A 17899-nucleotide genomic window follows, 5' to 3' on the forward strand; every position below is an offset into this window, starting at 1 on the left:
TAAATAAAAGTAACTCAGATTTTTTGTTTTCTTCTCCTGAATTTAGAGCACACTCAGCAACAAGTTGGTGTGACTGAGTTACTTCTAAGTCAGGCAAGCAGCACAATTCTTCTGAAATTTCATTTTACTCCCCAATAGCCAGCTCTGGGGTATTTTTTTTTCCACTAAAGCTAAATTAGGTTACGTTTTTCAGCTATGTCCTAATTGACAGGAATGTTGTGCTCAGTGGGTTTGGCTCCTTAAAATCCCATCCTGTTGTTCAGTTCTGTGATGCCACCTCCTTTTACAGGCACAGCTTTGAAGGGCTGGGAACAGCGCCATGAAAATGCTGTGAGCAAAGGAAGGAGAGCTCAGCCTGGCTTTTCCCAGCCCCTGCCCCATTTTCAGGCTGGAGTGGCAGAGCTCTCAAGGGCACTCATCCACACAATATTGGGAATTATCTGCCACAGTTGCGTGGTATTGGCAGTGTGGTTCAAGCCTTGAATTCAGCACTGAAAAGTGAGTTAGGAAACTGAATTTCCATGGATTTTTAAAGTTCTCCAAGTGTTTGCTCCTATCCTAAACCCTCAAGTAGATGTAGGGTTATTTGTAGGTCTTGTTCAGGTTTTACCCTTCCTATTCCCAAACAGGAAATTCAGGCTCCATCCCAGGAAGCTGTGGCACAAATATTTTAGTGACATTTAGTGAATTAGTGAATTTAGTGAATTAATATTTTAGTGAATTTTTCCCTATTTAGCTGCAAAAGGAAGGACTCAGTGCCATTCCCACAGCAGCATTCCAGGTGTTTATTGACTGGAAATATTCAGGTTATTCACTGGATATTCAGGTGCAAAGGCACAGAATTGTAATCAGGACTTGACACCACAGCATTCCTGCAGCCAGAGGTTGTATAGGATTTTTGCATTTTTTTAAAGCATTTAGAAGTTTCAGGCTGTGATACTCAGCAGTTTATGTGTACTAAAATTATTCCTGAATTGCAATTCATGGGCATTTTTACCCATAATGGGCCTTTGCAGGGTGCCAGGTATTTTTTCTTCTCCCTAAATGCATCAGCAGCTCCTTTAAACTAAACAACTTCTTAGAATTCATGCTGCCCAATTTTTTACAAATTTTATTTGAAATTGCTATTAATATGTATAAAATTATGCATAAAAGAAAGAATTTTTTTTTAATTTCTTTTGTACTTAGAGAAGTAAAGAAAGCTGGTCTTCTTTTCTCTAACTGAGTTTTACAGGGCACTGTACAGCCAAAATTAATGAAAATGGGTTAATTTCTCAATAATTCAATAATTTTCTCTCAAAATTTCTGTTGATGAACCTAACATTTGTCATATAACAAAATGTGGATATAGGAATATATAAAATGTGGATATAAGAACGACTGTGAATATTGGCACAGGAAATGTGCATTATGATTCCTACCTGCTGGAATCATAATTTCCTGAGCACTGCTGGGACACACAGGACTGGAATTCTTTTTTCCTCAGCCCCTTGCTGAGGAAAAGGCTGAGATTTGCCTCATTTTCAGCCCCTCTGCATAATCCTACCAACATCAGGTTTGAAATAATTATAATTTTAGCTTCTTTTAAGAAGATTCATTGGTTCTGGAAATGAAACTGGCAGCACTCTCCTCCAGTGGCACTGATGCTGCCTCCCCACTAAAATCCTTGCAAGAACCACACTCAGGTGGGTTTTTGCCTGTTCTTTGGGACAGAACTGGAACACCACAAGCCCAGTACAGCATTTCTGCCACCCAATCCCCAATTCTTGGAGCAGAATTTCAGCTCCCACTCCTGGGTGTGAGCCCTGAGTAATGGCAGATGCACATTCCTTCCTGGTGGCAGTGTGGCTCTGGAAATGTGCATTATTGGCACAGGAAATGTGCATTATTGGCACTGGGAGTGTGCATTACTGGCTCTGGGAATGTCCATTATTGCCATTGGAATGTGCATTAGTGACAGTGGAAATGTGCGTTACTGGCACTGGAAATGTGCATTATTGACACAGGAAATGTGCATTATTGGCACAGGGAATGTGCTTTATTGCCAGTGGAAATGTGCATTATTGGCACTGGGAATGTGCATTATTGGCACTGGGAGTGTGCATTTTTGGCACTGGAAATGTGCATTATTGCTATTGGAAATTTGCATTTTTGGCAATGGAAATGTGCATTGTTTGCACAGGAATGTGCATTATTGGCACTGGGAATGTGCATTATTGGCACGGGGAGTGTGCATTATTGGCACAGGGAATGTGCATTATTGGCACAGGAAATGTGCATTATTGGCACTGGGAGTGTGCATTATTGGCACTGGAAATGTGCATTATTGGCAATGGAAATGTGCATTATTGGCACAGGAAATGTGCAATACTGACACTGCAAATGTGCATTATTGGCACTGGAAATATGAAAGACTAACACTGGAAATGTGCATTATTGGCACTGGGAGTGTGCATTATTGCCATTGGAAATGTGCATTATTGGCACAGGAAATGTGCATTATTGGCGCTGCTTTGCTCTCAGGGGAAGGAGGTGGTGCAGAGCACTGGGATCTGCCTCTGCTCAGCAGGGCAGGAACAGAAATGAGTTTTCCCTGCCATGGAGAAGCCCCCAAAGCTGCAGGAATTGCAGCATTCCCTGAGCCCAGGTCAGGGGTGTCTGTGTGCCTGTGACCCAGGGTCCCCTGCCAAGAGCTCTCCTGCCCAAGCAGCACCATCCAGAGCCCAGATTTTTAATAGGATCCACAAAAACCTCCACAGAAAGCCAAGGTTTGTGACACCACTGTGCTTTGTGTAATTAAATTTGGCACAAAAAGGGCATTTTTAAATAACCAAGGTTCTTGAGGTTTGAGATCCAAAGCTTGGATGGACACTGAGCCCCCAAAGACACCAGGGGCAGCAGCACCACTGCTGAATTTGGTGCCAGACCCCCCTGAAGGGCTCAGCAGCCAGTGGGTATCACAAAATAAAATAATAATAAACCATTGAATTTCACTGCTCACCTTTCCTCTCCTCACTTAGAACAAGCACCATCCCCATTTCCAATGCATTCCCAAAGCTGATTTTTCCCACCAGGCAGAAATGACCTCCCACCTAATAATGTACAAATTAATCCATTCCAGCACAAAACTGGATATTACATGGCACAGACGCAAAACTGTGGGACACTGAGCCATGAAGGTTTGAATTTGAAACTCAGTAATGAAGAAATAGCATATTGTGATTATCTCCCAGAAGAGCTGACTCTGAAAACTTAATTCTGGTGTATTTAAAGAAAATTTGTACTTTAAGTTTAAATGTGATTAAAATTTAATATATCATCTGGCACATCTTTACAGTGCTTGATCTCCCTGATCTTGGGAGATTTTAATGGGCTGAAAATGCTGCCAAGCTCCAGCTGTAAATTTCCATCCTATTTAGAAATGTGCCACTCTTCTCCAAAGCTGCAGAACTGCCTTCTGAAGCTATATTATATATATGTGTATGTATTCAAGACCTATTAGTAATTGCTGTTGAGTAAAAATACAATTTTCAATATATTTTTAAGAAAAAACAGTAATAAGACAGTTTAAATCAGAAAGAATACAACCAGCTTTGAAGGGAACTGGTGTAACACAGCTAAGAAATGTGAAGTATTTACATATTTCTCCTACTGTCCAAAAGATAGCCCAAGGGGAAAAAGCAACATGAATTTAAAGTGCCAGACTTAAGAAAGGAATCAGTGCTGCCCATAGCCCCTTTTTGCCTCCAGATTGCCTGATTTGAAGCTCAAATTGGTCCAGCATTGAGGCCAGGATGACAAATTCAGTGGCAAAAGGGAAATCTGTTACCTTGGCACTATCAGGTGAACTCAATTGCATCCATGTTTCTCTCCAAAAAAGGCAATTATCCAAAGAGCTTTCATGTGCTGGCTTGGCACTGCAGGGCCTCACTACTGAATTTGTTATCCAGCACCTTCTCCCACATTTTTATGAGGAGAAAACCTGGGCATTGTGGTCAGCACTGCTAATTAACATGGACATCTGTTTAATTAAACCCCTCCATTGCCAGGGCAAGTCCTCTGGGAAAGCAGAGGTGTTTGTTGGGGCTGAAGGATCTCAGCACATTTTAGGAGGGCCTCAGCAGCATTTAGAAGAGCACAAGAGGGATCTTGTATCTCTGCTTTTGTGTAAAAGGTGTGGATCTCCTGGTGCAGGCACTTCCTACAAATGAAGAGTTAAATTTAAAACTACTGAGAAGCTCATGACAATTTCTCCAAGCTGTATTGTGGGAATTGGAAAAACAGAAACTTCCACAGACACTGAAGGGTTTGAGCTGCAGCCTTGGAAGAGGCTTGAATTGATGTAAAAATACAATACACAGATATTAAGTAGAAAAATCATAAACTGATGGTTCTCTAGTTGTAAGAATGCCTTAAGTTAGTGAGCAGCTGTACTGCTGAGATGGTGAAGGGTTTGTAGTGTAGGGCTGGGGTTGTGTGGAGTGAGCTGAGAGCTCAGAATTATAACAGAAGCATTTGTGTGCATGTGAGACAGAAGCCATTGGACAAAAGTATCCAGAGTGCAGCAGAAGTGAGTAAAGGTGATGGGTTAGAAAAGCAAAATAAACCCTGTGGCAGCTGTCATTGGGTTAGAAAGTTCTGTATTGCCTTGGAACAAAGAACTTGTGACTGCTCTTGAGCTATGGCCCAGTGCTTGCTCCTCTGAAACCTCACAGCCCCTGAGACTGATGTTTGTCTGAGCAATAAATGGTTCTTAGCCTGAAAATAGTTCCATCCCTTCACCACTAGCAGTGATAATGATACTGTACAAAATCCCATTCTCTCAAGGTTCTGTGGGAAGGTGAACAAATGAGAAGTGAGGCAGATGGCAGGACTGGCACAGCCCTCCTGATGTACCCTGGCAAGTCCCCCAGTCCAACCTCAGCCCTGCAGGCCTCTCCACCCATCCCTGACTTTGGGCAGGACCAGGAGCTCTCCCTGACTCCAGCTCTGTCACACATCCCCTGATCCCTCAGGTTCTGCTGCCTGTGGGCATCCAGAGCCACAAAACCTTCCTGGCTGTGAAGGGCAAAGTGTCACAAAGGCAAAGCAAAAGAGCTTGTCCTGACTTAATTCATTTCAGTGCTTGTTTTAACTTGGATCTCTCAAAAATGCTGTTGCCGAGTGGCTTCACACATTCAATTAGAGGTTCAGGGGGCATCAATTAAATCCCTCCGCCTCCATCATAGTCATGCTGGAGGAAATTAAAAATATTGCCTTTACAGAGTGGCTGAAAGACATGTGAGCAAGTCTGAGACTTTATCTCTGGTTTAACTGCAGAGTTTTGGGTCAAGGCGTCTCTATTTCAATAAGATCTGCCAGGAAATCCTGTGAGGGAGTCCCTGGCTGTGTTTGTGGCTAGACAGGATGAACTTAAGGAATTAATGAATTTTATAACTAAAGAAGTTAGTTATTAGGAACAGTCTCAGCACACAGCTGGGAGCCAGGTGACCCTGAGGTCTGTGAGGCCACAGGTGTGTCTCCAGTGCCACAGGTGTGTCCCCAAGGCCACAGATGTGTCCCTAATGCCACAGGCATGTCCCCAATGCCACAGGTGTGTCCCCAATGCCACAGGTGTGTCCCCAATGCCACAGGTGTGTCCTCAATGCCAAAGGTGTGTCCCCAAGGGCACAGGTGTGTCCTCAATGCCAAAGGTGTGTCCTCAATACCACAAGTGTATCCCCAGGGCCACAGATGTGTCCCAAGGGCACAGGTGTGTTCCCAGTGCCACAGATGTGTTCCCAGTGCCACAGGTGTGTTCCCAGTGCTGCAGGTGTGTCCCCGAGGCCACAGGTGTGTTCCCAATGCCAGAGCTGTGTCCCCAGTGCCCCAGGTGCGTCCCCAGGCAGCTGTGGGGGCACACACAGCCCCAGTTCCCAGGGGATGAGCAGTGCCTGGCAGGGCTGCAGCCCGGGGTGCCCCTCCTGCCGGGCACGGCTCCTCTCCCGGGAACAAAGGCTGCTGGCACCGGCCCGGGGGAGCTGCTGTGCCAAGCTGCTCCCTGGAGCTTCCTCCCACACGGGACAGGCAGCTCCACTCCAGCTCCTTCCAAGGGGGCTCACTCTGTTATTCAAAATGTTGTGGCTAAAGATCGTCCAGGAATTCAGCCATGAATGCCCAAAGCAGGTTTGGTGTGTGTGTGTGTGCGCATGCAAATGTACACACAAAAATGTGTGTGCATTTATTGGCATGAAGAATTCCCTTCATTCCCCACTTTGTGATATACAGAAATGGTATTTTAAAAGTATAAATAGCGAACAAAGGGATCCTTGACATAAACATTCCTCAGCCAAAAGAGGAAGTTTACTTGGATAGGAATATTTATAGGAGCGAGAGCTTGAGCAACAAGTCCAAACATTGTGACATAAAACTATCATCAGTATTTAAATAAAAAGTAGCATGATATAGTAGAAAAGATAAAAGCAGCATGATATATTTCCTACTTGTAAAATACATCTAAGAAATTAGTAAGTTTTAATTTGTATCATCAGAATGGCTTCTCTATGAATGAAAATATTCATTAAGGTGGCCCATAATGAATATTTTGAGTGTCGTCTATACTGTAAAATTGTTAATTTTGGGAAATTTTTATATTAAGTCTTTTGAAAAGCTGTCACTTTCTCGTGCACATTTCAATGCACACATATTTAGTTGTTGCACAGCTTTTATTTCCTTTCCCTCCTTAAACACCCCCAAGTGTGCAATGCCTGGAGGAGGCACCTCCACGAGAGGGGTTGCTGAACACGGGCAGATTAAAAACCAATTTAACTGATGGCCACAAACAGAGCTCAGAGTTTGTCATGGCCACAAAGATTTTCTGTCAGGGCATAAAAGCAATGAATCAGTATGCAGAAGGTATTGCCTGCCCCATAGAGATGCTAATTCTGTGGCACTTTGGAAACTCATGTTCTACATTTACTGTTCACACCCCATGGAAGCTAACCAGCCTAAGCCTCAGCTAATGAAATCAAAAGGCTGCAAAATGTCACATTTTCTCAAAATGTCACATTTTCTCATCCCCCTGCAGCCTAATTTTGGGATCTTTAGGCCCTTTCTATGAGTTGTTTGACAACCGTGGTGCTGCCTGGCTGTCATGAGGCACAATTGTCCCAGAGCTGGAGAGTTACGCTCACACGGAGCTGCTGCAGCCACTTTATCTGCACAAAATAAGGGGGCTATCAGCCTCCTGCTCCAGAAAATGACAGAAAACCCCAAGAATAAATTAAAGAAAGTATAGAACAGCAGAACAAAGCTCAAAACTTTCAGCGAGTTAGCACTGAGGACTTATATTTTGTGGTCCTTTGGTTTTTTATGGGGTTTTTGTTTTGTTTTGGTTTGGTTTTTTTTCTAAAGTGCTATAAAAATATCTATATGAGCAGTTTGCACATTGCAGGCATATTTGGACAGAATGTTTTATACCTAGCAGATACTGCTACATATAGCAGTTGATATTTGAAAGTTCAGGTATTTTCTAAGTTAGGACCTAATCTACAAATGTATAAAACAGGTGTTATATATAAAATATATAATCCATATAAAGCATAGAAATACCTGTTATATACAGTGGATATAAAATACGCAAAATATATGATAATACATAAATAATATAAATATATAGGAAGGATAAAAGTCCATTCATATTTAATAAATAATGAACATAGACTATAGAAATATAATTTTATATAATATTTATAATATGAAATGGTAGATGTAGATATATATATAGATATAGGTGATATATATATAGATATGGATATAGATATAGATAGATATAGATATCGATATAGATATAGATATGGATATAGATATAGATATAGATATGGATATAGATATGGATATAGATATGGATATAGATATGGATATAGATATAGATATATAGATATAGATATAGATGATATAGATAGATACAGATATATATATAGATACAGATGCAGATACAGATAGATATAGACATAGACATAGACATAGATATGGATACATGTATAGATTTATAGATAGATATCTATATAGACATATAGATTTATAGATAGATATGTAGATATAAAGATAAATAGAGATATACAGACATATCGATATATAGATATATAGATGATATACAGATATATATCTTTATAGAAATATAGATATATAGATACAGATATAAAATAGATATATAAAACCATATATTTATATGCTTTATATATATATTAAAAAACATATATATATATATTAAAAAACTATATATATATATATATATATATATATATATATAACTTTTTTATTATTTATAAAAATAAATAAAAAGCCACTTTCCAACCCAGCAATCCCAGCAATCCATAACCACAAACCCTCCTGGCAGTGCGCGGGAATCAGAGCAACCCTCGCCACGAATTCCCCCGCGCTCGGGGCAGCGCAGCGCCGCTCCGCCCATCCCTTTCCCCATCCCCCGGCCGCAGAGAGCCCCGCGGAGGCTCCGCGGGCGCGGACTCACCGAGCGCAGCATCGCAGAGCAGCTGCTGCGGGTGCGCGGGCGCGCAGCTACAGGCGGGCACGGGCGCGGGCAGCGCGCACAGCGCGCACAGCGCCAGCGCCAGCGCTGCCCCCCGGGCCCCGGCGCTGCTCCCGGGGCTGCTCCCGGGGCTCCCGCTGCCCGCTCGCCTCATGCTCCGCTCACGGGACACGCTCCGCCGCGCTGGGGTGCGCTGGGATGCGCTGGGGTGCGCTGGGATGCGCTGGGATGCGCTGGGATGCGCTGGGATGCGCTCCGGATGCCCGGGACACCAAACGCTGCTCGCTCCGAGCGCTGCCGGGGCTCGCCGCCTGCAAATCACCCGGACATGGGACTCTCTTATTTATGGCCCCGGCGCCGAGCCCCGGCTCCGCCTTCCCGCGGTTCAAAGCTCATTTATTGGCGGCATCGTCCCAAAGAAGCTCGGAAAGTGGAAATGGGAATGGGCAGAAAGCTCGCACAAAACCGGCTTTTACGCGGATCTGAAGCTGGTTTTCGGAGGGTTTTATCTCCTCCGAGTGAGTTGGCGTCCAGTTTGGATTTAAAAGGCAGCCCTGCGATCTTATTTTGGGCGAGTGAACAGAGCTGTCCTGTGTTGAGCTCCCGATCTTCCTTCCCCTGCGCTTTGCTGAGCTGCCGTCCCCGTTCGCAGGCGGGACAGAACTTCATTCATGGACAGGAAACCTCTCAATGCTCCGCTTGTGAGCCTCCAGCATCGCTGGGTACAGGGAACGACCAATTACAGATCAAAGCCGCAATAAAAGGCATTTTAAACAAAGTTATTTCACGGCAGGTTTAATTTAGAATAGCAAGGAAAAGTATCCCAGTGGTTTTGGAGGCACAACCTTTTCCCTGCATTCCTTGTGAATGCAAATCCTGCTCTGTGCCTGTATTTCCTGGCTGGTGTTGGACGTGGAATTCAGTGGAATAAATGCAGAGTTCAGAAACCCTTTTCACCTTCAGAGCTTTGGTTGCTGTGACAATCTGGGTGTGTGTAACCTGTGGGCACCCTCATTTTATGAAGAAAAATGTTGCATGAGGAAGCAACCCGAGGTTTGATTAGAGAGTTATACAGAACATCTCCGGATTGGCATGCAGGACAGGGCTGCTTGAATAGTTCTGTGTTTTGTCACAACCCAAATGGAGCCTAGGAATTGAAAATTCATTAACATGACCTGAACCATTCCAATCCAGGCTCATGAAAATGTATTTTGTTCAGGCTGAGGTTTAGGTGTGCCCAAAGCAGCTTGTTACCTTTAGAGAGAAGTGTACATGTTTTACAGCAGCAGATTTATTTCATTTCTGAACAGTTATACAAATATTAGTGCTCAGATTATTTTTCTTTTTAATTCTCATCCCCCTCAAGACACACTCTGTCTGTTAGGAAAAAACCCACAAATATTCGGAATTATTAGAATTGGGTCCAGATTTTAGCCTTTAGATCCACACCAAACACTGAGCCAGGAATCCTGTACAAAATGTCCTGATTTCACACAGCCACACTTGGATTTTTTACTTTTCCAATCTGAAGCTTTGGCCCCAAATCATAAGATTGGACCCCAGCCCAGGACTAACACCTGAAAATAATTTAGACCTGTTAACATCTCTGTTCTTACCTAGGAGAAGTGAGGTTTTTTAATGTGAGGGGAGGGATGAGGAGGGCTGGAAGCTTGCAGGGGAGTTCCAGCTGCAGGAGGCAGGAAAAGCCCTGGGCAGGGCTGCCAGGGCCTGGCTCAGCCCCTCTGGGACTGCAATTCCTAAACCTCGGACTGGGAAGTGATGGAGGAGTTAATTGGGAGCCATTGATTGGTTTCCATCACAGGGCTGCTGTTATGGATGATCTAAATAGACCAATTTGATCAAATTCAATTAACAAAATTCAAATTATAAAGAAATATGTTGGGCAAACACTCTACCAGTCCCTAAGGCACATTTTGTCCAGGATTCTCCAGAACAACATGTCCAGCTATGTTCTGGTGTCCTAAGGACTTTTCTACCTAGTACAATCAAATTAATTACATAATCAATAGCAGAACATTATGCTCAGAACAAAATTTAAAAATTGTTTCATGACAAGCTGCAGATTAGTTGCCCACTACCTTCTAGATATAGAGGAGAATTAAATACGTTCAATTGAGCGTGTAGAATCCATGTTATTTTTTGGGGGTTTTTTTCCAATTATTAGTGCCTACCAACAGCAGTGTGGGCATTAATTACCATCATTGATTGTCTTCTAACGAGAGTCCTGCACTAAATGCCCTGGGCTCCTGCTGATAGGTGATTCCCCTGGACTCCAGAATTTGGGATATTTACTCTCTGGAGGTGACAGGAGATGGGGGAATGAGTGAGGGCATCACCCTGAGAGCTGCTGGGGAAGATGTGCCAGGGCAGCTCTGCCCTTCCCACTGCCCATCCCTCCTGTGCCCTCAGCCTCTGGCTGCAGGAGAAACCAGGGATGGGGAGAACCAGGATTGGGAATAACCCAGAACTGAGAAAAACTCAGGAATTCAGGACAACCCAGGGCTGAGAAACGCCCAGGGCTGGGGATAATACAGGGCTGGGGATAAACCAGGGTTAGGAAAACTGAGAAAAACTCAGGATTAGAACTGAGAAAAACTTAGGATTTCAGGATAACCCAGGGCTGAGGAACACCCAGGGCTGGGGATAAACCAGGGTTGGGGATGACCCAGAACTGAGAAAAACTCGGGATTTCAGGTTAACCCAGGGCTGGGGACAAACCAGAGCTGGGGATGACCCAGGATTTCAGGATAACCCAGGGCTAGGGAGAAACCAGGGTTAGGAATACCCAGAGCTGAGGAAAACTCAGGAATTTGGGATAACCCAGGGCTGGGGATCAACAAGGGCTGGGGATAAACCAGGGTTAGGAAAACCCAGGGCTGGATTTCAGGATAACCCAGGGCTGAGAAACACCCAGGGCTGGGGATAAAGCAAGGCTGGGAATAACCCAGAACTGAGAAAAACTCGAGATTTCAGGATAAGGCAGGGCTGGGAATAACCCAGAACTGAGGAAAACTCAGAATTTCAGGATAACCCAGGGCTGGGGATAACACAGAGCTCATGATGACTCAGGGCAGGGGATGACCTGGGGCTGGGGACAACCCAGGATTTCAGGATAACCCAAGGCTAAGGAAAACCCAGGATTTCAGGAAAACCCAGGATTCTGGGATAACCCAGGGCTGCAGGATAACCCAGGGCTAAGGAAAACCCAGGATTTCAGGAAAACCCAGGATTCTGGGATAACCCAGGGCTGCAGGATCTCCTGTGCCTGGCTGTGCTGGATTTCCTCCTGCCCTTGCTGCCTGCCCACCCAGCCCATGTTTCCAGGGAGGCAGCACAGACAGACAGCTGTCAGTCTGTCCATCCCTGCAGCACAGTCAGTTGTCTGTCTGTCCATTCTGGTGCTGCTCACAGCATTGCTCTGGTGCTCTGGGAGCCGGGTCAGGAGCACTGAACTCTGCTGCAGGGGCATTCTCCACACAGATTTTGGGAGGGTTTTTCACTGCCATGGACATGCCACAGCCACCTCATTGTCCCTCCAGCTGTCAGACACTTTGAACCCTCTCAGAGTCTCCTGCTTGGGCTGCCTGCTCCGTGCTTTAGCCTCTCCCAGAGCACAGAGTACAAGTTTTTATCCATATCAATCTTATTTTCTCTTCGTTGTGGCAAACGAATCTTATTTGAGAATGGCAGCAGGCAGGATTTTCCACACTCATTGCGGTAATTCACTTGTGGGGAATTTTGGAAGGAATTTGGGATGGGTCCTCTGGATTGTTTTGATTATTTGGTTTGATGATTTGATTATTTTTCTTATCTTCTACATAGGTAGGAAGGGTGAGTTTGGTTCATGTCATTACAGCACAGTTTAGAGGTCACAAGACCCTTAATGGCAAGACTTTTAAAGAAGTTATTGTTATATATATATTTTATATAATTAATATATATATGTAACTATATATTATTATAACTTTATATGTTATTTTATATTATTATATTATATTTATTATTATATATAATCTATATTATATAATATGTAATGTGTAATATGTAATATGTAATATATAATATATTATATATTATATATTATATATTATATATTATATATTATATATTATATATTATATATTATATATTATATATTATATATTATATATTATATATTATATATTATATATTATATATTATATATTATATATATTATTATAGCTTCAATGAGTTATTAATATATATATTATATATATTAATGCTACTAACAAGGATCTTAATGTTTTTGACCTAATCTTCAAATATTTCATTTTACAGACTCCTGCTACAGTGTGAGCTTTCTTAGCCAATCATGTTATGACACACAAACCTACAGTGCTGCATTCTAAACTCCTTGTTTACCTATGTAGCTACTTTTATTTTATATATCTATATTTTAAACTCTAAAATATATTTTTATATCTATATTTTAAACTCTAAAACTCTAAACTTTTATATCTATATTTTAAACTCTAAAACTCTAAACTTTCTTTTACTTAGCTTAACGTGTCTCTGCTTTAAACTATAAATCCACATTCTTGCTTTCAGCACTCAAGTTTGGGAGCCTTTTCCAAGGTCTCAGATCAAATTTTGTGTTTAATTCTAAGCTTTGGCTTATAGGCCCAAGGTTCTGAGGGTTCTTTGCAATTGAGTTTCCAACAACCCAGAATTTATCTGTTGCCTTCTCAATGCTCTGACTTTGTTCTTTCCTCCCTGGTTCTCATTTGGAGTTGCAATTACCTCTAAAATCTACTTTCATTTTCCCTGATGAAGTCACACTACACATTCTGTACCTCACCTGTGCAATCATGTTGAAAATTCAGAATAGCATTTCACAAAATAGGTGAGCTTTTACTGATTTTAAATTCCAGTGCCTCTGTATGAGCTACAGCCTGCTTCAAACAGGAGGGAATTTAGAGCTGTCACCTCTGAAATACTACAGAAAAAATCCTTACACTTTATAGGCACAGCAATTTGGGTAATTGTTTTATAAGGTGGCAAAGTGTTACTTGATTTTTGAGGCAGCAGTTTTCCAAAAAGCTGGTGGAAGGATGAATTAAACGCAGACATGCCAGAATCAAAACAGAATTTGTTTCTGCAGAGTTTTTGTCTTCAGAGTTTCTTCCAGGGATCTGTGGGAGCTGCTCTCATTGATTCACTGCAATTACACTCTGTGTTTTCCTTCCTAATGACAATTTCTGTTTTCATGCTGTGCAGGTTTGAATCCGGCAGACTTTCTGCCATCAGATCGCTCTGTGTTCATTTAGATCGCTGGGATTTTTACCTGAGATTAAAATCAGGGATTTTTAACAGCGGGTTTTCTGCCATTAGATCATTCTGTGTTCATTTAGATCACTGGGATTTTTAATAGCAGAGTTTCTGCCATCAGATCACTCTGTGTTCATTTAGATCACTGGGATTTTTAATAGCAGAGTTTCTGCCATCAGATCACTCTGTGTTCATTTAGATCACTGGGGTTTTTAGCACACACCAGTTGTGGGGACAAAGGTGTTTTAGGGGGATCTCCTGGTGGGTTGGTGGAGTCACCCCATAACCAAGGATCCTCTCCAGCCCTGGCTGATTCCAAGGGGCTGCTCTGTGCAGCTCCAGCCTCTCCAGGTGATGGTGGCATCTCAAAGGGAGCTCAGAACTTCCAGTTCTTCACCAATCCCCACTGGTGTCCCTGGGAACTCGGGTGGCCCTGGGACCTGTGTCGCACTTAGCTCACAAACCACTCCAACCTTCAATTTTGGGTCAAGGACTCACAGATCAGGCACAATTTCCTCTCTCAAGAACAAATTTAAGCTCTACTCCTTTTATCCCCTTGAACTATTATTTCCTCATTGCCCTGGCTAAAAAGATAACACAAATCACCTCAGCCTCCCCCTTGGCTCAGGGGTATTAAATAATTAATAATCCTGGGTTATCCTAGAATCCTGTGTTTTCCTGAAATCCTAGGTTATCCTGAGGTCTGGGTTATCCTGAGCTCTGGGTTATCCCCAGCCCTGGGTTATCCTGAGCTCTGGGTTGTACCCGGCCCTGGGTTATCCTGAAATCCCAAGTTTTCCTCAGTTCTGGGTTCTCCCCAATCCTGGTTTCTCCCCAGCCCCGGGTGTTCCTCTGCTCTGGGTTATCCTGAAATCGTGATATTCTGAATTCAGTTCTGGTACTAAATTAAACCTCACTCCTTGCACAGAGAGTTTTACACCCACTTTTAGCAGCCAAGGGGGAAATGTGGCTCCACATGCCCAAAATTGTGCCCGTGTTTGTTGGGGCCAGCAGCGTGTGGGGTTTTGGTCTGAGGGGCCAGGGCTGGGCTGGCCCTGCTGCTGACGGAGCTCCTGCCTGGCTGAGCCCCCACTTGATCTGGAAATTGTGTTTTCTGCAAACCAAACAGAGCAGAGAAAGTACATCTGCTGCGTGTTTATTGATTTAGGGCTCTTCCTGCCTGGTTCTGGGAAAGAGGAAAAAAAAATAAAAGGAAAATGAATAAAAGGCCACCTTCATTATTTCACTTTTAATTTCCTTCCTCCAAAGTAAGCAGAGCAAAATTAGATTTAGGCTGATGCATATTCCACAAATAAATTACATGGAACTAGAGTGGTTAAATGAACTTTGCTTGGGGATTATTGGAAAGATAAATATTTAAACACTGAACTTGAGGTAAGTCATGTTTATGCAACATCTGGGGTTTTTTTGTCACTGCTTCTCCACCCCCTCTTTTTTTTTTTTTTTTCCTGTTGTGGCTTTTCTAGTCAGCTCAACCCTGAGGACATGAAAGCAGGGTGAACACCACCTTCAGAAAACTCTGTTGTCTCTATTGTTGCCAGCCAGAGGGGTTTTTGACTCTTTTTTTTTTTGCAGATAATCTTTGCCTGGTTCTATTTTTATGGAAGCCTTTGATTATATTTCACACTATGTCTCAGTTAAAAGAATTCAAAGTAAAGGTTAGAAGAATTCAAATTATATCTCGTGGGGAGAAAAAAACCAGCTTGTATTGAAATTGTTCAAAAATATTTAAATTGCAGTAGAACTTAGAAACCATTGAGCACCATAGTGTATGAAGCTGAAATTTGAAAGTTTTATTTTAAATTAATAGAGTTATAATTGCAGGATGACATTCCATTAACCAGACTTAGAAATTCCAGAAAATTTCTGCAGTAGGGGAGGGTAAGGATTTCCATTCCATGTGGAAAAATGCAAACACCAATCGAGATGGGAGCTGTGCTGGTTAATTCTGTAACCACCTACTGGATCACTGAATTACCTACACCACACATTAGCCAGGGTATTGGAGATTTTGTACAATTTTATCAAACTAGAATATTCCTTTCTACACTAAAAACAAGCTAAGCACAGTTATGAAATCTTTAAGTGTCCACATCCTGAAGATATTTTCCTTTTAAGCTCATAGGACAAAAAAATTCTTACATTTTAAAAGTTGATGCGGATGAAATGCTAAGAAACCATAATTAATAATAATTATCCTTGCTGTTGTGACATCAGTAAGGGAATAATGAAATGAACTGGCTTTTTAGATTTTCACGCTCACCTAGAAGTGACATTTATCCTCCCTGGATAAAATTTGAATTTTCATTGTTGTTATTTTGATTAATGGCATTGGATTGGCCAATGTCAGTGTGTTCCTCAGCTGTTTGCATATGTGTTCTTTAAGGAGCCAGGAGTTTTTCCAGTTGCTACCAATATTTATTACCAGTCCAATCATATTCATATATGACTATACATTTTGAAAATTCTACTCCACCTTTGCCAAATATTCTGGTTTCTGTCTAATTAATACTGGTAGTTTATTGCCTTGCTCTTGAAGTTAGAACTCCTGCTAATCCTATTTTTTATTCTGCTGTATTTTGTGTATCTTATATGCGTGTGGAAGGGCTCATGCAGTGCAGACCCTTCCATCTCTCACATTTATGAACTTGGCAGATTTCTCAATTTCTCTGGTTGCTCTTTGGGATTTTCCCCTCAGTTTTTAATTGCCAGAATTAAATGTCTGAATTTTTAAAGTGTAGAATTTTTAGAATGTTTAGAACTTTTTATTCCTAGTTATAAACCTCTTCTGTGAAATGGGGTTTGTGCTTGATAGAAGTTCAATAGAATTTTTACTTTCCTGATTTTAAGAAAGCTGTCAAGAATCTGCAATATTTTTGCAAAATGGTGTTTTCCCCTCAGTAACACTTTTCAAAGCAAACAGATTTTGTAGCAGTAAATATAAATTATAATTATCAGTAATTATAATGCAAATTAAAGGGAAATCCATGGAGCTGGTAAATTTTCACTGTCACTATCACACTTTTATCATATAAAATGTTCACCAAATGCAAAAATAGTCTGGGGAGTGCCTGAAAAAGAGCAGATTGGGAATGGGATGGGGGGATTCAGGTCAAGTTTTCTTTCATTTCCATGGGACATTTCTGGTTTCCTTGGCAGAACAGTCCCATGACAATGAGTTGGTGGCAGAGAGGTGCTGCACGATGGCAGAGGGAAACAGGGATAGATCCAATCAGAGCAGCAATAAAGGAAAAGATGCTCAAAACCTAAAACAACAACTGCTGAACTTCATGGACTTGTCCCAGGGACAGCTACCAACAAGAAAAATTATTGAATTTTGCCTGCCTGATTTTTTCCTCTCTGAAGTTTGAGCTGCAGTGTCCAGAGCCTGTTCCCTCAGTCTGTGCTGGGATGTGGTGGAGCTTGTGGAATCTCAGGATCAGGGTCCAGAGAAAATGATGTTAGTGCACTTTTCTGAGGGAGAAAGCACTTTGTTTTCTTTTCCTTTTTTTTTTTTTTTTTTAGTTTTTCTTTTGTTTTACTTTTTTTAATGTGAGTTGTGTTGGCTGTTGTGGGCCACAGAGGATTCCACAGCTTTGGGACCACAGGAAGAAGTTTTTTATTTTCGTTTTCTTTTTTATTTTTATTTTCATTTTCTTTTTAATTTTTTTTTTTTTAATGTGAGTTGTGTTGGCTGCTGTGGGCCCCAGAGGATTCCAGAGCTTTGGGATCACAGGAAGATCCGTGGCCCTGCTAATTGCAGGAGTGCCATCTGCACTGCTGCGCTCAGAGGTCTGCAGCATTCCCATGACAAACCCCTCTGCAGTGGTTTGCAGCTCAGACACAGAAATGTGCTGCTGCCCTGATGAATCTCCACTCTGGCTATGATTTGTTCCCCTCCTACCCTCAAGAACTGAAAAAACCAAAAGAGCCTGGTTTAAAATCTGAAAGTGATACAGCAGTGACTGGATGCTGACTAAGCAGGAACTTTGGTTGCTGCAGTTTAGCAAGAATTTCATTCCCAAATTCCTGTAGGGGTGA

The 17899-nt window shown here is 42.2% G+C and overlaps 2 protein-coding genes across 2 annotated transcripts in view; one reads left to right on the top strand and one right to left on the bottom strand.

Annotated features, from left to right (window-relative positions):
* Positions 1–8681, bottom strand: part of TIMP4 (TIMP metallopeptidase inhibitor 4) — a 30357-nt gene extending 21676 nt beyond the window's left edge. The window contains exon 1 of the mRNA XM_058032201.1: positions 8510–8681. Within this exon, the coding sequence (XP_057888184.1) occupies positions 8510–8681 (172 nt within the window). The remainder of the gene's footprint in view (positions 1–8509) is intronic.
* SYN2 (synapsin II) overlaps positions 1–17899 on the top strand; it is a 194082-nt gene that overhangs the window by 130851 nt on the left and 45332 nt on the right. The window lies entirely within an intron of this gene.

Source organism: Melospiza georgiana, chromosome 11 (assembly GCF_028018845.1).
Source record: "Melospiza georgiana isolate bMelGeo1 chromosome 11, bMelGeo1.pri, whole genome shotgun sequence".
NCBI classification, from domain to species: domain Eukaryota; kingdom Metazoa; phylum Chordata; class Aves; order Passeriformes; family Passerellidae; genus Melospiza; species Melospiza georgiana.